We start from the raw sequence: 20,183 nt of genomic DNA, 5'->3' as shown, positions 1-20,183 counted from the left end.
GATTAAAAATTCCACCAGGTCCAGAAATCAGGACCATTTGTGGTTTGCTTTTTTCTTAATTATGGACTGAGAGGGTCTTTTTTTTTTAATTTTAACTGAAAAATCCTCCACATGGTTTCCAAACTTGTGGCATTTGTTAGGAAATAGATGTAGAACCCGCGAAATGCTAAGAAAGCTCTTCCAACCGTGAGTCACCAATTTATGTGCTGTACTTCGCACAGCATGCAGTGCATGCAAAGAAGGAAACTCAATGGAAACTATTAAATATAGATGGTAATTACGTGAAAATCATGTGGTCATATCTGACTTCAACAAGGATCAGTTAAAAATCTTCTAGAGGAAAAGGGATGGGTATTGCTTCATCAGATAAATTTGGGCAATGTTTTTACTGAAAACTCCTGTTTGGAACAGAGTATAAGAAATACCTGGATTGAGTTTCAGTCCATAAAATTAGAAAATAAGATTTTGGGAGCACTTTTCTTTTGTCTGGTTGAAATACTTCAAATGATGTTTCATAATTACTTCACATGCCTTTCTATAAAATGAGGGAGAGAGAAGCAGCAGTAGATACTACATACTGGTTTTAAACACGTGAACTAGAGGAGATTTTGTACATTAAATCTTCCAGAATATCTTTGAATCATGCGAGTTTCATGACTCCATGATGATCATTCCTCCCTGAAGGCAAATCAGCCTCAAGAAGGCAGCTACTGTTGGGTTGCACAGATTTTCTGTACATACCACCTTATAATAATGTCTGAGGCAAAGAATATTTATTCTAGCCAAGAACAAAACCCATCCCACCTCCCCAGCCAGAAGGCTCTCATTTCTCCTTCACTCATGACAGCACTTAAGCTACAGTTGCATTTACACTTTAAAAACGTTTTTCAGGCTGGCAGTTGTTGCTCAATTTTGTGTATTTGACTTTATCAAGAGGGAAATATGGACATCACCTCATGGCACGGACCCAAACTAGTTACAGGTTGTTAGGGAAATGATTCATCAGTAGGTAGGTTCATGTAAAATTCAAAAGGCTTTTTTTCCCCTGTTTTGCTTTTGGAGAACAGTCCGAGAAATGCAAGTGATGTCTTTCTTACAGGAATACTTTAGATAGCTAAACAGAAGCAAGATTTGGCATTTAGCCTGGGATTAGTGTGAACAGCCTCTTAACCAAACATTATGAAGAAAGTTAACTTTAAAATGCTTTGAAAGGTCTGTTTTCATGACAGATGGTAATAAGGGCTCATCAGTGCCAATTTTTTTTGTTTTCACCTCAGTTTTCAAAAGCTTAAGTCTTAGGTTAGTGCTTCTGAAGGAACCATTACATGCATAAAGGAAAAATGCAAATTACAAAATTAGATTACTCACTATTTTTATTGTGTGTAACATATTTTTCTAAATAACACTAACAGATGAAGAGTAAGAATTTGACCATGCACTCAGTAGAACACTTTCCCTTTCTTTTACTAGAATCCTTTTTTTGTTTTTTTTTCCCCAGCTATTTGTCCTTTAATCTTCATCTGTACACCTCTCCCCACAGACCCCAAAAGATACAGCAGTCAGCAGCAGGTAGAGGTTTTGTTTGTATAATACACTCACTAGTGAAGACATGGTAGAACTATATTTTATTCAAGAAAACCCACACATTCTGTCCTGTGGTGACCACAGGCTTTGCTAAGCCATAGATATGAGCAAATACTGGAACAAAATACAGTGTATCAGATTGAATCAAAGCATTTAAATTCTGAATTACAGTTATAATTTTCAGGGAAGGCTAGTTTCAGAATTGCATCTTAGTATCTAGTACAATGTTGTGCAATGTAAGTGGCAGAAACAGAAGTGGAGTATTGGTCCTATTAAAAACCAAAATGTAATGATTCTTGTATGACATTTAAATTGTCAAGACAACAATTCCATAACATTCTACCAAAGGCAGCATATAGTTACAAAAATACTGGTCCAGCATCTTGTTAGTGATGAAGCAATATCCAAGGTGCAATGGCAACACGCCATTCTTAGTGAAATACTTTTTAAAAAACTATTTTTTCTATTTTCCCCACACTGATATTAGCTGAACACCAGAACTTCTACGACAACCTGAAAGAAGGTCACTACTTAAATGTGTATTGCACCAAAGATTGATGCAAAAACACATGTTCCAGGTTGCAGTATGAAAGAAGCAAAAGCTAAAAAAACTACAAATGTGCCAAAAGACGTTTTACTGCAACTGATCTTAGATGAGCAGTTTGCAACCTCTATTGAGTTTTAAACAATTGTCCAAGCTTTCCATTCTATCCATTATCATGAACTTAAGGATGCAAAAGTAAAAGACAAAGTCCTTAATATTGAGAACAGATTTAAACCACTTTATACTCCTCTGAACTGATCCACAAAATAAACATATTCTGCCCTCCTCTCCTCCTAATACACTGGTAATTTCAAAGTCAAGCCATGGAATTACCCTTGTTCTGATACTGCACAGTGCTAGGACTGTATGGTTTCCACCTAGGAGTTCAAACATGTACTATGATAGTGACCAAAACTGCTGGTGACGGTAGCCCTGCTTAAGTTGTGGATGTATTGCAAGAAATGTACATCAGATGAAGACACAATCTAAATGGCAAAAACCACTGCAGACTTGGCTGTGATTTGGACTTGGGCCAAAAATACATAAACCTGTTTGCCATTTCCTTTGAGGAAGCAGGATCAATTAATATCTTAACCAAAAGACAAAGCTGAGTAAGATCAGGTAACCACGTGAATTCAATGTTATATTCAACAACACAGAAATGAAGGAGTAGCAGACAAGAACATTATTAATATTTTCCTTTTAATAATGGTTTAGTCAAAAGTGTAGCTTTGAAAATCTCTAGCTCATTGTGAAAACCTGAAGAAGCTGGGAAGTGACCTCACTTTGATCAGTTTGAAGCTGTGGCTTGGCCTATTTGCTTGCAAAATCTCCAGTAGCTCTGCCAACACTGTAAATAAAAACTACTGCCTGGAAATAAAAAGTAGTCAGCCTTTAAAAGTTCATGAATGTTGTACTGTAGCAGCCTAACTCCGACTGAAGAAGAAAGATATTTTATACAGTAAACAAAAGACAAAGTAAACTGAAATCTTCAGAGATCACTTTAAGTGTATACAATTTGGATTCTCATTGACATTTAAAACTACCAATCATAAGGTTGCCACCTTACCTTTTTCTGGACTGGCACACCTGATTTTAAACAGGTTTTCCTCCAGTCTCCCAAGTTTCTGATCCTTTCATTCAGTTTTCTGCTGTACTGCTCCCCTACCTTCATGCTGAATACCGAGTCAGTCCTGCCTTCTGCTTTTCTTGGCAGGAGGCAGAGCAAGCTTTTAATTTCGGTAGTCAGAGTGACAGAACAACAAACGCACAGCAGATAGAAGAGCTTAATTCTTCCCCAGGAAGAAAATACATTTGGTTCAACAAAGGGCTGCAAAATCTTCCAAAGGCACCTCTTTCCCCAGTTTTTGCCTGAAAGCAAGATGGCAATCTTAATTGAAAAGGGATGCTAAATCTTTTAAATAACTTAAAAATTCATTTTTTTTATAAAGCAGCAAAACCATTTTTCTCTGCAGAAAGAGAAATGTTAACAAAGAAACACACCAACATAAATGCACTGTTGATAAACTTCAGCTAGTTTAATTTCACAAGAAAGTAAAATTTTAGGACTATTCTTTAACCTCATCAGTACTTTCTGAAGAAGATTCTTTGGCATCTTCAGTCCCTCTGTTGCTTTTCTCTTTACTAAGATTTTCACTTTCTGATTTGGTCCCATTAAATAAAGAGTTTTCACCATTTACAAACCCATTCTCTGTGACTTCAGCATCAATGGCTTCATCAATCTTTAAGTCCCCTTGCTCTTCCACATCTTCTAGGTTTCTCAAGACAATAGGGAGTCTAGAGTCTGCCACAGAGTTCTCCAACAAGGCAATGTGGCCCTTGTCGTACTTCGGAAGCGGAGCTCCGTCTGCCATTTGTTTGCTGTAATACTCTCTGCTGGCAGCTGCGCTCTTCACTGCCTTCTCCAGGATCTCTTTTTCACCTAAGCGCAGTTTGATGGCCATTACTGCGTGGGGAGTGAGCTCATGAGTCTCCAGGAAGGACTTGTCGACCTGTTAGAAAAGAAAGAGCAAGTCTGCTACTAACACCTAACACAATGAAACAGCTCCTCACCTCATCTCTTTCTCTGAGCAGGAAGGGACACCAGGCTCTCGGGTGGAGCCAAACTGACATGAGGGGGGTCTGCAAGGAGCCCCAGTGAAATTTGTCATGAAATCATAAAAAGCCCAAGATTTCTGCACATAAATCAGTCTGCATGACAAGCAAAGTCAGGTTACTTCAGAAATATGTGCAACATGTAGGTTCACTTATACATTTGCAATAGGAGCACATTTCTTTGCAGTCTGGAGAATGCAACTAAAGACAACAAGTTGAAACTGATTCCCCATCTTATTTGCAGAGAAAAAAACAGGTAGTCTCTAGTTGGAAAATCAAAGGAAAATACATTAACAAAATTACATTAACAAAATTTCCTTTTTTGCAATCTTATTTGATTTTACTTAGATAATGCAAAACTATTTCTGCACTTAAAAAGTACAGAATGAATTATGTACTAACATTCAGGTTGAAGTTTGCAAAGACAAAATGGAGGACAAAATATCTTTTCCTATAATCACAACGCACAGAAGAACTCAGACTTTTAAATTATACATAATGATAATTTTACCTCCACAGTTGTTTTATAGGTTTTCAAAAGAAGGGATGCTCTGGCTTCCAGGAATGTCCAAAGTTTAACTTCATTGTCCCAGCTAACAGGAAAATCAGAGTTCCCCAGAGTGAAGATTTTGCCAATCGCATGCTCACCTATCAAGTGCTCCTTCAGCTCTTCTGCAATAAGTATAAAACCAATCTGTTAAAAAACAATCTCATCATTCACTTTGTCAGTTGACAAACTGCAGAAAGATTTATTTTCAATTGTATATCTTTGAGCAGCTAGCAAAAAATAACCCTCTCCTCAAATTAGAATTATCAGATATGCTGTTTTTTTTCTAGGATTTGCCTCAAAGAGACAACTGAAAGTCTTCAGGTCAGCAGAAAATGGGACTTCTCTCCACCTGGAAATAAAGATACTTTAGATATCACAGCCTCACATACACAGTGTAAATCTGTGTCAGTAAAACAGAATGTTTTGTAAAATCATTCATAAATGAAAGGGAGTAAATTTGTAACAAGTGCAATGAACTTTTTGAGAATAAAAGGAACAGATGAAACAGTGTGCAAATAGCAATGGAATTCTTTTTCCTATTGTTTTGATGATCTTTTTCATTAGCAGAAACTTCCTACAGGTGGTCAAAAAAGACATCCATCAAAACTCAAGAGCAGAAAACATTTAATCAGCCCCTAGACATTACATATATTTCATTTAAGTTTTAATTAATAAATTTGATTACTGCAAAGCAGTTATGACAAACTTCACCAAGAGCCTGGATGTAGTTTCTCAGTAAACAGTTTTCTTAAACAGTATTTAAGACATATAAAGTGAGCACAATCATATACCAGAGAAATACAATTAAAGCATTCACTAGCTACATTTTCCTCTCCAAGCCAAAATTCACTCCCTCATCAGCATCCTAAAATTTTCTTCCTTTGAATTTACTTCCCAGAAGTATCAGGCAATTGGAAGAGATGGATATTGTAGGTCCCTTCCAACTGAACTGTTCCAGTAGATTCTAATTTCTTAGTAAGTTCTAAAAGATGGATGACAGGAGGAAGTGAAGGCATGATACTAAGTTACATTGTTTTTATTAAAGAAAGAAAATAGACTACATGCAAAAACTCAACTACTTCAGTATTCCTGCTGGCACAAAAAAATCCACATCATCTGCATCGTATTCCTAATTGCAAGGGAGTTCTCTCACTGCCATGACAAACTGTCACATCCATAACCTTCAAAACTGCACCTAACCAACAAAAAGCTATTATGAGCATGGAATGAGAAGTTTCACATGCACAAAAAGGTGAATATTTACGAAATGTACACATATTTTGCCCCACAAATAAAAGTAACAGAACAGAAACACTAGAAAGACAGTCTGCAAATACAGAAATTTGTTTTTGATTACCAAGTACCAAAATATCGAATATTTAATCACAAATTACTAAAATATTGAAAATACTCAACTTTGAAATGTCTCTTCCGTATTTCCTCTACAGTACAGAATATTCCAATTCCATGCGTAAATTATTCCAGTGGTGATGACTAAAATGCTGTGATTTTAAGCATGTAAACCCCTAGGTCTTGCACAATCTTGTTCTGCAAACTATTTTGAAACCTAAGAACTAGAGATCAAACTCCAAGAGTTTGATCAAACTCCATTCATTCACAAGAGTCTGGGAGATGAAAAGAAATAAAAAATTGTATCATCTCATGCTTTCAGAGTTACTGAAATATTCCCTCAGATGACATGGCCAAAGATTGGGGTTCTCAGTAGCTTATAGATTCTTTTTTAACCTAAACTCAACTTTTCTGATCATTTATCTTAATGTTTTATTTAAATTACTATCCCATTCCTACACTAACAAAAAACCCAATCAAAAATGCCCACAACAAGACAAGCATAAGTTAGGTTATCTTTGTGAAATATCCTACCTTCACTCATACAAAACACTCGAAGGAAAGCCAAAAGCTGGGCAGAGATTGCAGGCTCAGTGGAGTGCAAGGCAAAAACACTTGAACTAATAAAAAAAAACCAATCAAACAACAACAGTAAATACAAGTCCAATTGTTATATCTTTTAACTTATTTTAACATAAAAGACCATAAAGTATACAATAAATGTACTGCTACAAAAGTAACTTAAAATTAGATAATATTAGCTCAAACGGAAAAGCTTCCCTAACTTGTATCTGAAAAGAATGATTATCTCTACTATTTTACACTTAAAATTATTTTATACAGCTTTCATAATAAATTCATGAAAATGCAATGTTTCATGTCTGCTGCTCCTAATAGTACCCTCTGGACTGAAATGACTAAAGGAAAATGCTGTGATTCACATACTGAGCATTGTAGTATGTCTGCAAGGGATAGGAAAGAAAGTAAAACCACAGATTGTTTCAAATTAATCCTTGCTCTGGTTTTGTTCAAATGGTTATTAAAGCAAAGGCTTTTTTCCTTATATATGGTTCAAATTAGATGATAATATAGCTCAGAGAACTTCTGTAAATATTATTACAATAACTTTAATTTGCCATACAAACATGAGAAATATTACACCTAAGGAAATTATCACAAAAGAGCTTCATATATGCTCTACTGGACACTGTATATTTTGGAAATGTTTTTAAAAACCCATGGCATTGTGTTTTACTTACGTTGGGATACCAGCACGAGCTAAGACCTCTGCCTTCATAGCATACAGCCTGTCACTTTTACTCACGCCAAGCTTTATTTTCACTCTGTCATGTGAATTATTATCAAAGAAAAAACCACTGTGGATCACAAATTCAGCGTTTGACCGAGTGCCATAAAAAATGTAAATCTAGAAGGATGAAAAGAGAAGTGAAGGGATGGGAAAAAAAGCTTAAGATCAGCTCACAAAATTGACATAATTTAAAAGTTATTTTCTAGAAAGTTACTATTCTGAGTACAAGGTATATTTGGTTATATGAAGAAACATGCTTTGTATTGACTCAAATGCTGTATACAATGTGGCAATTACACTTTAGAGGTAGCTGTAAACATATCCATAGAACAGAGACTTTGAAAGCCAAGAAGAAATTCTTATTCTATACTTGAAAAGAAAAATGTTCTGGTTTCTCACACTGACACAAAGAACCAGCATGCAGAAATAAATTTTCAAAGGCTTATTAAAGGCTAAAAAAATCAAGGAGACAAGGAGAGCCCATTAAAAGAAATGGTGTTTCTGGAGTCATTTTCCCCAACCAAATGTCCACTCAAAACTGTACTGCTGATAGATCAACTCTGCTTTCATTTAAATGTTACCTTAAGATATGGATATACCACAGTACATCATACAGAGAGATCTGAGCTGTGTTCAGCCAGTATTTATTTTTGTTTTACTCTGAACTCTTTTCTATAAAGCACATAGTTACTTTAATTCACATTTAAAAAGAAGTTGCTAAATATAACCTGCAGAATGTATTTAACTCAAGGCTAGGCAGTATGAAATTCATGGAACTGGAGGTCAGAGTAGCAATTGTATTCTCCCACATCAAGAGGATATTTTCCCATTTGTGTTTGATAACAAAATTGTCAATCAGAAAAAAAAACTTCCAGCAGTTACAGAATTCCCTTCAGAACCTCAGGGTACAGCAGTGCTCTGGATGCCTGCAAGCTTCCATTCCTCTCTAGCTGACAGAGAAAGGCACAGTGCTCTCTAAAGGGCTCAGTAACAGCAATGATGCCATTTACTTTCTCTGTTTTCAATTTTGTATAAGAGCTGTTTATCCTAAGCATTAAATGCTTAAGTATGATATAGAATTGTACTGAACTTTATACTGTGACACTCATATGATGAACACGTGACCTGACTAGGTGTATGTACTAAGGCAGTGGGTAAGGAGAGAGTTGCTCACCCTCTCAAGTTTTAAAACTACTGTGATACATCTCATATTAAACTGGAAGTCACATATCATGTACAGATTACACAGCATGCTCTTACAGCCCAAGACTGTTTTACAAAAAATCCAATTAAACAGAGTGAGAATTGCTTTATTTCAGGGCAGTGTTTGACAGACTCTGTGGACCTGGCTGCCTAACATTTTTTAGTAGTAAAAGCATGGATCATAGACTCTTCCTGCTGAAACTGTAAGAAATGACATCTGCATGGTATATTAAAGGACTGAAGCATTATATAATTACAGTGCTTTAAAGATGTCACTAACAGTTAAAGTTTGCACAGAAATTCTGATAAATAGCAGACAAAGTGAAACTACTAAAATAAAACTGAAATATAGGAACCCTCTATAATTGAAATGGAGAGAGCAGCCAGAACAGCTATATAACACATCTATTGCCAGCTGTGGAAAATTATAAATTGGATCACTTCTGGAAAAACTGTGGACCCCTTTTAACTCATCACACCACAACTGGAAAAAACAGAAAATATTTGACTACCATAACAAATTCTGAGAGCAAAAATATACAATCACTGTAAACCTCAGCATAGCAATGAGGATAAATACACTTTTGGAAAGATGTATTCAATAAAGAAAAAATGCCAGATACTTCTTTGTTAAAAAATATAACAATACAAAAGAAAAATTAAAATCAAAATATTATCAATTGTAAGTCTGGCAAAATAACAGAGTAAAAGTAATAACTCAGAGGCTGAGTTACAAAACATTTCAGGATATTTCATAGACAAAGGCTTTGTCTGGCCATGCTGACTGCACAGGCAGTAGTCAGAAAAGGAATGCTGCTCCACTTGAGGATTTAGGCTGGCTGCTGACACAGCACAGGAGCTTCCTGCACTCCTAGAACCACTGTCTTCAGTGCATCACTGGTTTGGACACTCAGTTTTGGTTTTGAGCAGTTCTGATCAAAATACTGGATTCTGAACTGTTCCATGCATCTTTGAAAGACTCTCCTGCTGTCTCAGGATGAAGAGTAAATGCATGCATGCCTGTGTGAAAGGGATGGAGTATGTTTTTAGGTCCTTTCTCCATTTCCACTAAGCATTGCAATGGCAACAGCATGGGTTAAAATGACTGGCAACTGTATTGCATTTCACCTCCTTTAAATAAAATGAAGACTAACAAGAAACATAAGCCAACAAACACCATTGTTAAAAAAGACTCTCCATTAGTGCAGACAAATCTAAAAAATATTTCTCTTTGGTCCTCTGGATACGGCCTTTTACTAGGCTCTTCCAGAATACCAAACTTGGTGGCTGTGTATGTTCACTCACCAATGATTAAATATTTCAACTAGTTCTATAAAATACGAGGAATAAAACTCTCCTACAGTCAAGATCTACCAAGTAATAGAAATATTCTGAAAAATGTATATGTATTTAATTTGGTAGCATTTTCACTCAGAATTAGCCCAGCATAATAAAATTCAAATACAGCAGGGTTTAATCCACACCACTACATTATTGAAATTTCTTAGGGAGTCACCAAGGGCTCATAGAACTTAATGGAACAACAATAATGAAGACAACTCTTCACACTACCTGTTCTCCAGCCTTGAAATCTTGAAGTGCTACACATTCACACCGGTCATCTTCCAAATTGTAGCCTGTAGTGATCTATCCAGGAAAAGAGTGACAAAAGGACCTTTAGCATTTTATATTTCTCTCTCCCATCACTGACAAATTTTCCTATTGGAAATAAATATGAACAATAGGAATTGCACACATTTCTTTCTCAGCACAATAGAATATAGCTGATAGGGATTGCTTTATGATTCCTGAGCAATCTCTTTTTTTAAAAAGTCTCAGCATTAAAGAAATCAAGGAGGAAATAACCTACCTGAAGTGAACAGAAGGCTCTGAGGAAGGTACCCTCCACAGAGCACAAAGTACCATGCTAAAGCCAGCAGCTTGTTATAAAGTTCTGCAGATTTCAGTCACTCCCATGAGGCCCAAGGGAGCAAGGCACTGACAGCTCTATATGCTGTGCTTTATCCTTCAACTGCCAACACATTTTTGATCTCTCAATGAAAAAGGATTAGATAACTGTGGATCTTTAGGGGATACAATCTTCAGAGAATTATAATTTACTTGAAAATAATCCCTTTATCTAAAAGTTAAGTAATACTCTTAAAATGCTAAAAGGATTTTTGAGATGGTAGCTAGCAATGGAAGAGGATAAACTCTCTTGACAAACTTGTACTTCCCCAAAAATAATTACTAAACTGTAAAGGGGTCACGCTAACAAGCAAAACTATCCTAAAAATGGAATATTTTTTATTAAGTGACAAACAGCATATGCTTGAATAGTATGACCAGAGATGCAGCCACAGTATGGAACATAAGCTGCTGAAAAATCAGAAAAGCAACTTTTATGGTAGCTAGTCTGAGTTCAGTACTGACAGAGGTAACTTATGGAAAAATATGCTCTCGGCCTGGGGAAAAACCTAGAAGAAGCCAACAATTCTCTCTCAGTCTTTGAAAATGAAAACACTTCTTTGTAAGCTGGCTGACGTGAGTTGCAGTATACCCCGATTCCCATCATGGATGCAGCTTGTCCAAAGACAGAACTCCTCAGATTATTTCAAAAGCTTAGTTGATGGCTTACACATTAATAGTTTTGCACTGCTTGCATCATTAAATGTGCATTTGTCAGCCAAAACAGTGCTTTCAAATGGAGCAAATCCAAAATGTCAGCCCCAAGCACGGGCAGCCCGGCCCTGCAGACGCTTGCAGAAACTCCCTGTGCAGATGCCTCACTGCAGGTCTGTTCAATGGGTTTGTGGAGACCAGTAAAGAACATGAGACTCATGCAATGCAGCCCACTGAGAAACACAGGCTGCAGTTCTTGAACACAGAAATTCCTGTGCATTCTCTAATTTGGACCGCACAATTTTAATTAAGATTTTCGGTTTAGAAAGTTATCCTACCCTGTATTGCAGGTTACAAATGCTAGAGGATGACAAATCTACCTTCCTAGTTCAAATACAGTCATCTTCTCAAAAATTGTACTTTTCATCCAAAAAAAGAAACTCTTGACCTGTCCTGGAAATTTTCTTAGTGTGTAAACTCAGTAAAATAGTTCTGAATGTGAAAAGTCCACTCCAATCCTTTGAAATGCCAGTGGAACAGGAGGCTTTCACAGACTGGGGAAATTCCATTATTTTAAGAGGAGGATTCTGTCAGTTTAAGCATGCCTCAATGGAGTACTGATCTTTCTTTTAAATTTTTAGTTCTGGTTTAAAAAAAAAAACCAACAAAACAACACACAAAACCCAGCAGCACTTCTGAAAGACTTTTTTATAAAGCATAATGGAGTGCTAGACTCCTATTTCCTCTTTCTTTAAATAGCAGTCACGTAAGAGAATTAACAGGGTGTTTACTTCTCTTCCCACATGATAGCTGACAAATTGCATCCCTTCAGTTTTATTTCTGAAGCAGACTGATACATGAATTTCAAGTTGTGTATAAAGCGTGCAATAGTCTGCTTGGTCAGTGATTAAGGATGGACCCAGCCCAACAGGCAGAATGTAGCTTATTCAAAGCTCTGTCAGAACTGGTAATCAACCTCTGACTGTCAAAATACAATCCCACTAAAGAATAACAATGAGAAATGCATGAAGACAACCATTTTGAAATAGTTCTTAGAGGCAGGTTGATCTAATTAATAGTGTCAGAAGCAAGAAAAAGCTGGATGGACCTAGCTCCAGTTCAAATCCAAAGAGCATTTTATTCTCTAGTTCATGGAAGGGGGCCCTGTGGAATAAAGCAAGAACAAGGAAGCAAGAAAAAGCTGGATGGACCTAGCTCCAGTTCAAATCCAAAGAGCATTTTATTCTCTAGTTCATGGAAGGGAGCCCTGTGAAATAAAGCAAGAACAAGGAGATATATATATAGATAGATATAGATATAGATTAGATATAGATATAGATAGATATATATGGTAGCTGATTGACTTGGGAGGTATTTCAGCACTACGTTTGGAATAAACTACACAGGGGTGCATTCAATGTCATCTTTTGTTTCTTACTTTTCCTGCAATGAACAACAGTTCCCTTCATGTATTTTAAAGGGATTGTGTTATGATGAGAGCAGAGCCCACCCTCACCTCACAATAATATAAACTACAATACAGGCAGCTTACAGTTATCTTAGCAGTCACCCCCCCATTTCTAATTATATAAGACAACTAGCACCCAACAGAAATAGCTTTAGTAGCTTTTCTTAGCCCATTACCAATACTACAGCTTTCTATCCTTCCTGAATTTATATCTATTTAAATTATTTACTGTAGAAATATGAAATAAATTACTCAAATCTTTACATATATACAAAATATTTAAGTTCAGCACAACCCCCTTTTCCCTTTAGGATATACTTCAGCATAAAAAAATGTTTCAAATCCTGATATACTACTGCATTAGAAGGTTTGGCTCCAGAGGCTGGCTCCATATCAAACCTACTGTTAAACAGCATAATAAAAATAAAAATTACTTTATCAATTTAAATAGAAGTTTGAATGAGTAAAACAACATAAATAGCTGCTCTTTTAATATATGCTACTTAAATTTTCCCTCACAGAACCTTGATTCTCTTCCTCTTTACTCTAATCCCAACTTTGAAGGCATTCATTAAGAGTTGTCTAATGAATACAGACAAGTCTCTGCAAAAGCATCTGAAAGAGATGCCCAGCAGGAAAAGGGTACAGGAAGTACTGACGCTTGCAGCTACGACTTATATTACAAAAATACACATTTCTGAATTTTAAGCAGTTTCTTTATACTGAAGACTCTCATATGAACTTTATTGCTAAATCAAAGCTGTGAGATTGCATAACAAATAGGCAAAGGCAAGAACCACTGTTAAAGAACAACATGTAATCACCTTGCAATAAGGAAAAATAAATAAATAACAAACGCCAAACACTTGCAACTTTGTAGCCTAGCCTACCATGCTGTAATTGATACAGTCATAGTAACACTAAATTAGCTAAATGTCAAGTGAAAAACAACTTGCTTTACAGTTTGTTCATTTAAAACAGACTTTTTTTTATACAAACAGCACTAACACATACTGCTGTCCTAACATTCAGGTCAACCCTCCCACAAAAGAACCAGATCACTTGAATAGGATGGTTATATCCAGTCTTACAATAAATAACATCTACTGGAAACACAAGTAGGGGGTATGACTTTTGAAGTGTACATGAGCATGACTGAATAACATTGATAAACCAGCCTCTCTGGGTCTCCATTTCCTCACCTCAGCATTAACTAGTCTGTTAATGAAATCAGGAATCATCCCCTGAACTAGCGCACGTAAGCCAAAATGTCAGCAGGTCTGACTTTCTATATACATATGTCACCTTTTAAATGTTTAATATGCCCTAAAGTAGTATTTTTGCATTTTGTTTCTTTGATGTAGTAACAGATGTACTGTTTTTGTTGAACTAGGCTTTGTTCTTGTTGTTGCTGTCTCTATAACAAGGCTCTTTGGGCATGGTTAGGAGAGCAGGCAGTATTTCTTAGTTGCAAATCTCTAACCACTTTCCCTAGTGGTAGCTACAAGAGGCAACATCCATCAGTGCCTGCTCTCTGTTCTCAGAACAATTCTGTCCAGTACTGTGCATCTTTCTCAGCCCACCAGAAACAAAGCTCCATGTCAGGACACTATTCAGACTTGTCTGAACAAAACATTTCATTGTAAATGAAAACTTCAAAAAGTAGACTCTATGTACATAAGACATAACTTTACACAAGTATCAAATCACTTGTAAAGTTTTCTCTGGATGAAGAAAGCTTTCCCTGAAAAGCTATCATAAGATATTTGAGAAACTGACAAACCTTTCTTTCAGATATTAGTTTTTTTAGGGTTTCTTGGGAAGATAACATACATGTGTTAAAAAACGTAACAGAAAGTGTTACTAAACTGTTGTAGAGCTGTTGAAAGACTGAAGCTTTAAAGTCTTTCAGCAACACTGAAGAAATCCTTACCAGTCCATTAGTGTGATTACACATGTCCCATAAAGGTATTAGAGCCAGTGTAACTCTGGAACCATCTTCTGTTGGAATCTGGTTCTGCCGTGTCATAACAGAGGAAACTGCCCATCTGCAAAAGGTAAAAACATGAGATGGTCAGTGTTCAAAGCCTTAAAATACAATTGGCCATAGTCCCACCTGAAGCAATCATTTAGACTGGGAGTTTCCAAACTTAAGTTTCCTTAAAGACCACACTGACTATAGGAACAGTAGAAGGAAAATCAGCAGCTCCCAGGTTTCCAAGACATGCACACAGAACAAATACCAAACCAGGACTGTGATCCCTCTTCTCTTTGCAAGAGAATCTTCACACTTTCCACTGGCTGCATTCCTCAGCCAGGATCCACTCCCAGTGTCAGCTTCTGCTTCCCAGCCCTCCACCACTGCTATGTACCTCACACTACACAGCCCAAACCCAGGGTCACCTGCTCCTGCAGCTTTTCCTGCTGGGCATCAGGAGTTCTCATCTATGTGCAAACTCTTGTAAGAGCCAGGGTGTATTTTCCTCCTCACTCCCTAAAAAGTTTATGTAGTCCATGAACTGGAAACCAGTTCAACCACCTGACACATGCATGATCTTTTGGTAAGTGTTTCTCTTCAATTTTCACGATTTTGGCTTAGGTCAGTATTGCTAAATTTTCTGCTCAACAGTATTGAGAAGAAAAAAAAGCCACAACATTCCAAACAGATATCCAGGTAAAAACCATGAAGAGAGCGTTATGTAATTCTTTAGCACATGGACATCATTCAAAACCCTTCTAAGTCAGGTTAAGTAAACAAAATGCAAGCTACCTTTCCAAAAAAAAAATGTTATAAAGCTTAGAATTTCAGTGTTTTCTAGAAATTAATTTTTTATTTTATATCTGACAAAAATTAATATTAAACACCAGTGGAAAAAAGAATCTTAGTCTCACCATGTTCTGGCCTTACTACATACATGTGTTGTAGGTTTTTTGAGGGAAAAAAGATATCACCAGGAGAAGGTCAAAATAATTTTAATTCCCACAGACTCCACTACTAACATGTACTTAATATACAGAATAAGACTTCCTGAAGGATTTCTTCGGAAGAACTAGACTGGTAAGAAAACCAGTGGCAAACTGAAATCAACGTAATGTCTAAAAAGAAAGTTAAATTGTGGATAATTCTGATATACAAACAGGGCTTGAAACACAGTAACAATATGCTTCTTGTTAATTGTTGCAATTTGTCTGTAAAATTTTAGTCCCCTTCACCTGTAAGTTGGTGTGTTCCTCAGTGACCCTTTAAGTGAAGGAGGCATGCTTTGGAAATCCTACATTCATAGCCTTGCCCACAAGTACAACTAGGCTAGAAAATCCCTTATGAATGCCTTTTATTCATGCTATTTTAATCATTTAACAGAATTAAAGCTCTCATTATCTTAATTATTATTCTTTTTATCTTAGTTCTGTCAACCCTTATAGCACCTCCAAGTGACACTCATGCTTCATGTGTACAACTTCCATTCTGCAGCTCTCCTGTTCAACAGCAGCAGCTCTAGATATTAACTTTTGTTAGTATGTGCTGGTAAAGCCTTTTATGAAAAAAAAAAAAAAAAGAAATTAAAAAAAATTTCCCTAAACCCTAAAACTCCTGCCACATCAACTGAATTATTTTCTTAAGAAACAAGGAATTACCTTAGTAATCTGACTGTGTGCCAGTGGGCTAAACTAACTGCTTATAATGAATGACTATTCCTTTGTAACAATTAAAATCTGCATATTTATTTCACTTTCTTCTTCATTAATAAAGTGTATTAGTATCAAATCCTACAATTAACATTTCAGCAACAATAGGGCTTTCCCACCAATTTAGACTTCCAGGGCCCCATAGTTTACCATAGTAAAAACAGAAAAGAAACAAAGAAAAAAAAATTAAAAGACAGACCAACCTGTAGTCGTCATAAGTGAAAGAATCCTTTAAGGGCAGTTTGCTGGCATTAGGATGGGTCTGCAAAATGTAAGTTGCATAAAAAGGTGAAAAGAGGAAGAAAAGAGAAATCAGAAATCAGTCAGCAGAATTTCATTATTTAGCTGCCTAACAGATCCTAACAAGAGCCAAATGAAGCAGGAGGCGTCCAGCCGCGCTACAGAGGGATCATCATGCTATTATGCTCTCATACATCACTGTCAACTTAATTTGTTGTGCCCAGCAGCCGCCATAAATCTGTTTCTTCATATTTCAAGGCTGGAACCCACAGACATTGTACAAAAATAAAAAAAATTTAAGGTGGACTGAGTATGTGAAGGTAAAACACAATCCAGCCCTCGATGCACAGTGGGGGAAAGAAATCAGACAATAAATGCACATTAGCTTTCACCAACTTCCACATTTTCCTCTCCTCTGTGATATCTGTGAGGTATTTCACAAATGAAAGAAATATTATACAAGATTTTCAATTCCTCCTTGATACCTGTAACAGTGTTATTCAGTAAAAGTTGCACTACAGCTCTGAAACAAAAGCAGGTTAAAATATTTAAATAGCTTTGGTGACAAACACTGATTAGGCAGTATCTACATTAACCCATCTACACACGCTCCTGTCTAAAAGTGGAGCTGTGTCATTTGAGAATGTATAACGCAGTTCTCATTAACAAGCAAACATTTAATTTCTGAAAGCTTTCAGAAGCTCTGATACCTGTTATTTTTCTGACGAATTAACTTATTTAAAGTCTCGAAAATACAGGTAGCTTTAAGCCCCCATTCACACATTTTCTTTGGAACTTTGTTCCAATTCACAAATGGAAAGCCACAGTAGCATAAATTTTAATCTTCAGGTTCAATTAGGTCTCTGAGACGAATTGAAGCAAATGATCAAACGGTTATTTCAGAAGATACAAATGATTTTTTGCAGAGCTCTATCTTTGCGACGCTTTTAATGCATGAAGCTCCGTGTAGCACGCAGTTTTTTACTCTTGATGCATTAGCATCACAAGTGCGTGGTAATTTATCATTTCTCACTGTAATGTACTTGCTGGCACTGTGTGCAGGACAGTAGGGGATGAGGTAAAAGTGGCTCAAACCGTAAATCAATTAGAAAACAAAAGCTTGTGCTCAGCGCGCAATTTTAGGCAAATTATATATTACAAAAGACTGCCAATTGGGTGTGAGGTCCCAGGTGGCTGCTCTCCCCCAGCCCCTCCGGTTAACCCTTCCGACGGGCTTTCTCCGGAACACGACCGAACTTAACAATTCCAGCGCCTTCTGTCCCTCTCCTCACTTTTAGCTTTTTTTTTCTTTTTACAGCACTTGTGAGGTCCCAGGTGGCTGCTCTCCCCCAGCCCCTCCGGTTAACCCTTCCGACGGGCTTTCTCCGGAACTCGACCGAACTTAATTCCAGCACCTTCTGTCCCTCTCCTCACTTTTAGCTTGTTTTTTCTTTTTACAGCACGCTACGTTTCCATATGATTTTCACTCACGCCGATGGCACGGTCATTGTATAACAAATCCCTTCGAGCTTAATCGTAGCCACACATTGTACAGTTGTTTCTCCTCACAAAAGCATCCAGCACAAACCCAGGGCTGAGACAAAGCCAAGACAGCTCAGGAGGCACCTGCGCTGCCGGACAGTCCGGACCCGAGTCAGAAACGAACGCAGCAACTCAGCCTTCAGCTGGAATTAACCACTACAAACAAAAACCTCCCTGTAGTTTTTATTTACGACAATCTAATTTCAACTCTTATTGTTAGTGTTAGTGAAGTATTTTGCAGCAGCTTGATGAATTAAGCGGGGAAAGACAGCACCAACACTGCGAATATCAACCCCTCAGTTTCTTTTTCCAGCACGGCCGCGTTTCCCTCCGGCCCGTGGCGATCGGTGTGAGGAGTGGGGTCTCGATGTGCGCCCCAAGTTCACAGCCGGCACTCCGCCTGCAGCGCCCGGAGCCCCGCGGGGACCGCGCCCCCGGCCCACGCCCCTGCCCGGGCCCTCAGCCCCGCTCGGCCCCGCTCGGCCCCGCCNGCCGCCACTGCACCCTGCCGGCGCCGCCGCGCACTGCTCCGCGCTGCTGCCGCCCGGCCTGCGGGGCCCGGGCACCGAGCGAGCCGAGCGGCACCAGCACCCCCAGAGCCCGCGCTGCACAGCGCACCTGCAGGGTCTGCCAGCACCCCCAGACCTGCACAGAGCACCTGCAGCGTCTGCCAGCAGCCCCAGAGCTGCACAGCACACCTGCAGCGACAGCCAGCACCCCCAGAGCTGCACAGCAAACCTGCAGGGACAGCCAGCACCCCCAGAGCTGCACAGCAAACCTGCAGGGTCTGCCAGCACCCCCAGAGCTGCACAGAGCACCTGCAGGGACAGCCAGCACCCCCAGAGCTGCACAGAGCACCTGCAGCGTCTGCCAGCACCCCCAGAGCTGCACAGCGCACCTGCAGGGACAGCCAGCACCCCCAGAGCTGCACAGAGCACCTGCAGGGTCTGCCAGCACCCCCAGAGCTGCACAGGGCACCTGCAGAGTGAGCAAGCGGCCCCGCCGAGTGCAGTCCGACCTGTTCAGTCTGCCAGCACCCCCAGAGCTGCACAGCGCACCTGCAGGGACAGCCAGCACCCCCAGAGCTGCACAGAGCACCTGCAGGGTCTGCCAGCACCCCCAGAGCTGCACAGAGCACCTGCAGAGTGAGCAAGCGGCCCCGCTGAGTGCGGTCCAACTTGTTCATCCCAGGAGAAAGGGAACACAAACACCCCTCTGTGTCCTGTCTGTCCTCCCCTGCTCTCCTCCTGCCCCTGTAACAGCAGCATTTAGCGGAACATGCTGTTTTCCCGAGGGTAAGAATGACTATGGTCATAATGCACTGGAGGTGAAGGCATCGCAGACACTGCGGGGCTCAACAGCCAAAACCTCCCCTGGGAGCAGCTCCAGCACACACCCTATTCCAGGAGCACCAGCCTACAGCCTCAACCCGATCCTGGAGCAAATAACCATAGGATGCAAGATCTATACGTGTTGCTGTTGTCCTCTCTGTAGGAGACATGCATTAGATCAGTGGATTGCAGGGAGATAATTGTTCGTTTCACACGAGCAGCCCGCTGTAAGAGCCACCCTGAACACCCAACCCACGGGCAAAGATCCTGGATGCTGCCAAATGCTCTGTCACCCTCCGTTTGTAAATCTGTGGTACTTTGGGATTGCTCCTATGTGGACACCATCCAGATGTAATTCACATAAAACCACTAGTAAATTACAATAAAGGACAAAATAGATGGTCTTAAAAAGACACAGGGCAGAATAAAAATCCCAGCACATGTAATTACCATATTTATAACATCCTGTGGGACAATATTCTAGTGGCTCTTTTAGAGTTAAGATACGTCAGCATATTTGATCATGTTAGATTTCTGATTTGGTCTATTTTACCATGTAACTTAAAAACCCTATAGATTACAAGAATCTGAAGATACACAAAAAAGAACAATATTCTGATTAAGAATTTGATTTAGTA

The 20,183-nt window shown here is 38.7% G+C and overlaps 1 protein-coding gene across 4 annotated transcripts in view; it reads right to left on the bottom strand.

Moving 5' to 3' along the window:
• Positions 1-1,355: 1,355 nt before the first annotated feature.
• SETD3 (SET domain containing 3, actin histidine methyltransferase) overlaps positions 1,356-20,183 on the bottom strand; it is a 63,426-nt gene continuing 44,598 nt past the window's right edge. For 2 of the 4 annotated variants that reach the window (XM_039712528.1, XM_039712526.1), the window contains exons 7-13: positions 16,636-16,694; positions 14,679-14,793; positions 10,228-10,302; positions 7,403-7,569; positions 6,678-6,763; positions 4,755-4,915; positions 3,652-4,140 (exon numbers count right to left, since the gene is read on the bottom strand). In XM_039712528.1, the coding sequence (XP_039568462.1) occupies positions 3,697-4,140; positions 4,755-4,915; positions 6,678-6,763; positions 7,403-7,569; positions 10,228-10,302; positions 14,679-14,793; positions 16,636-16,694 (1,107 nt within the window). In that variant the 3' untranslated portion in view covers positions 3,652-3,696. Of the gene's footprint in view, positions 4,141-4,754; positions 4,938-6,677; positions 6,764-7,402; positions 7,570-10,227; positions 10,303-14,678; positions 14,794-16,635; positions 16,695-20,183 lie in introns of those variants that run through there. The other 2 variants (XM_039712525.1, XM_039712529.1) reach the window with 2 other exon arrangements.

The sequence above is a fragment of the Passer montanus genome, unplaced genomic scaffold (assembly GCF_014805655.1).
Source record: "Passer montanus isolate IOZ18808 unplaced genomic scaffold, ASM1480565v1 scaffold27, whole genome shotgun sequence".
Taxonomy (NCBI): domain Eukaryota; kingdom Metazoa; phylum Chordata; class Aves; order Passeriformes; family Passeridae; genus Passer; species Passer montanus.
The sequence above is the reverse complement of the archived record's forward strand: the minus strand, read 5'-3'. Positions and strand labels throughout refer to the sequence as shown.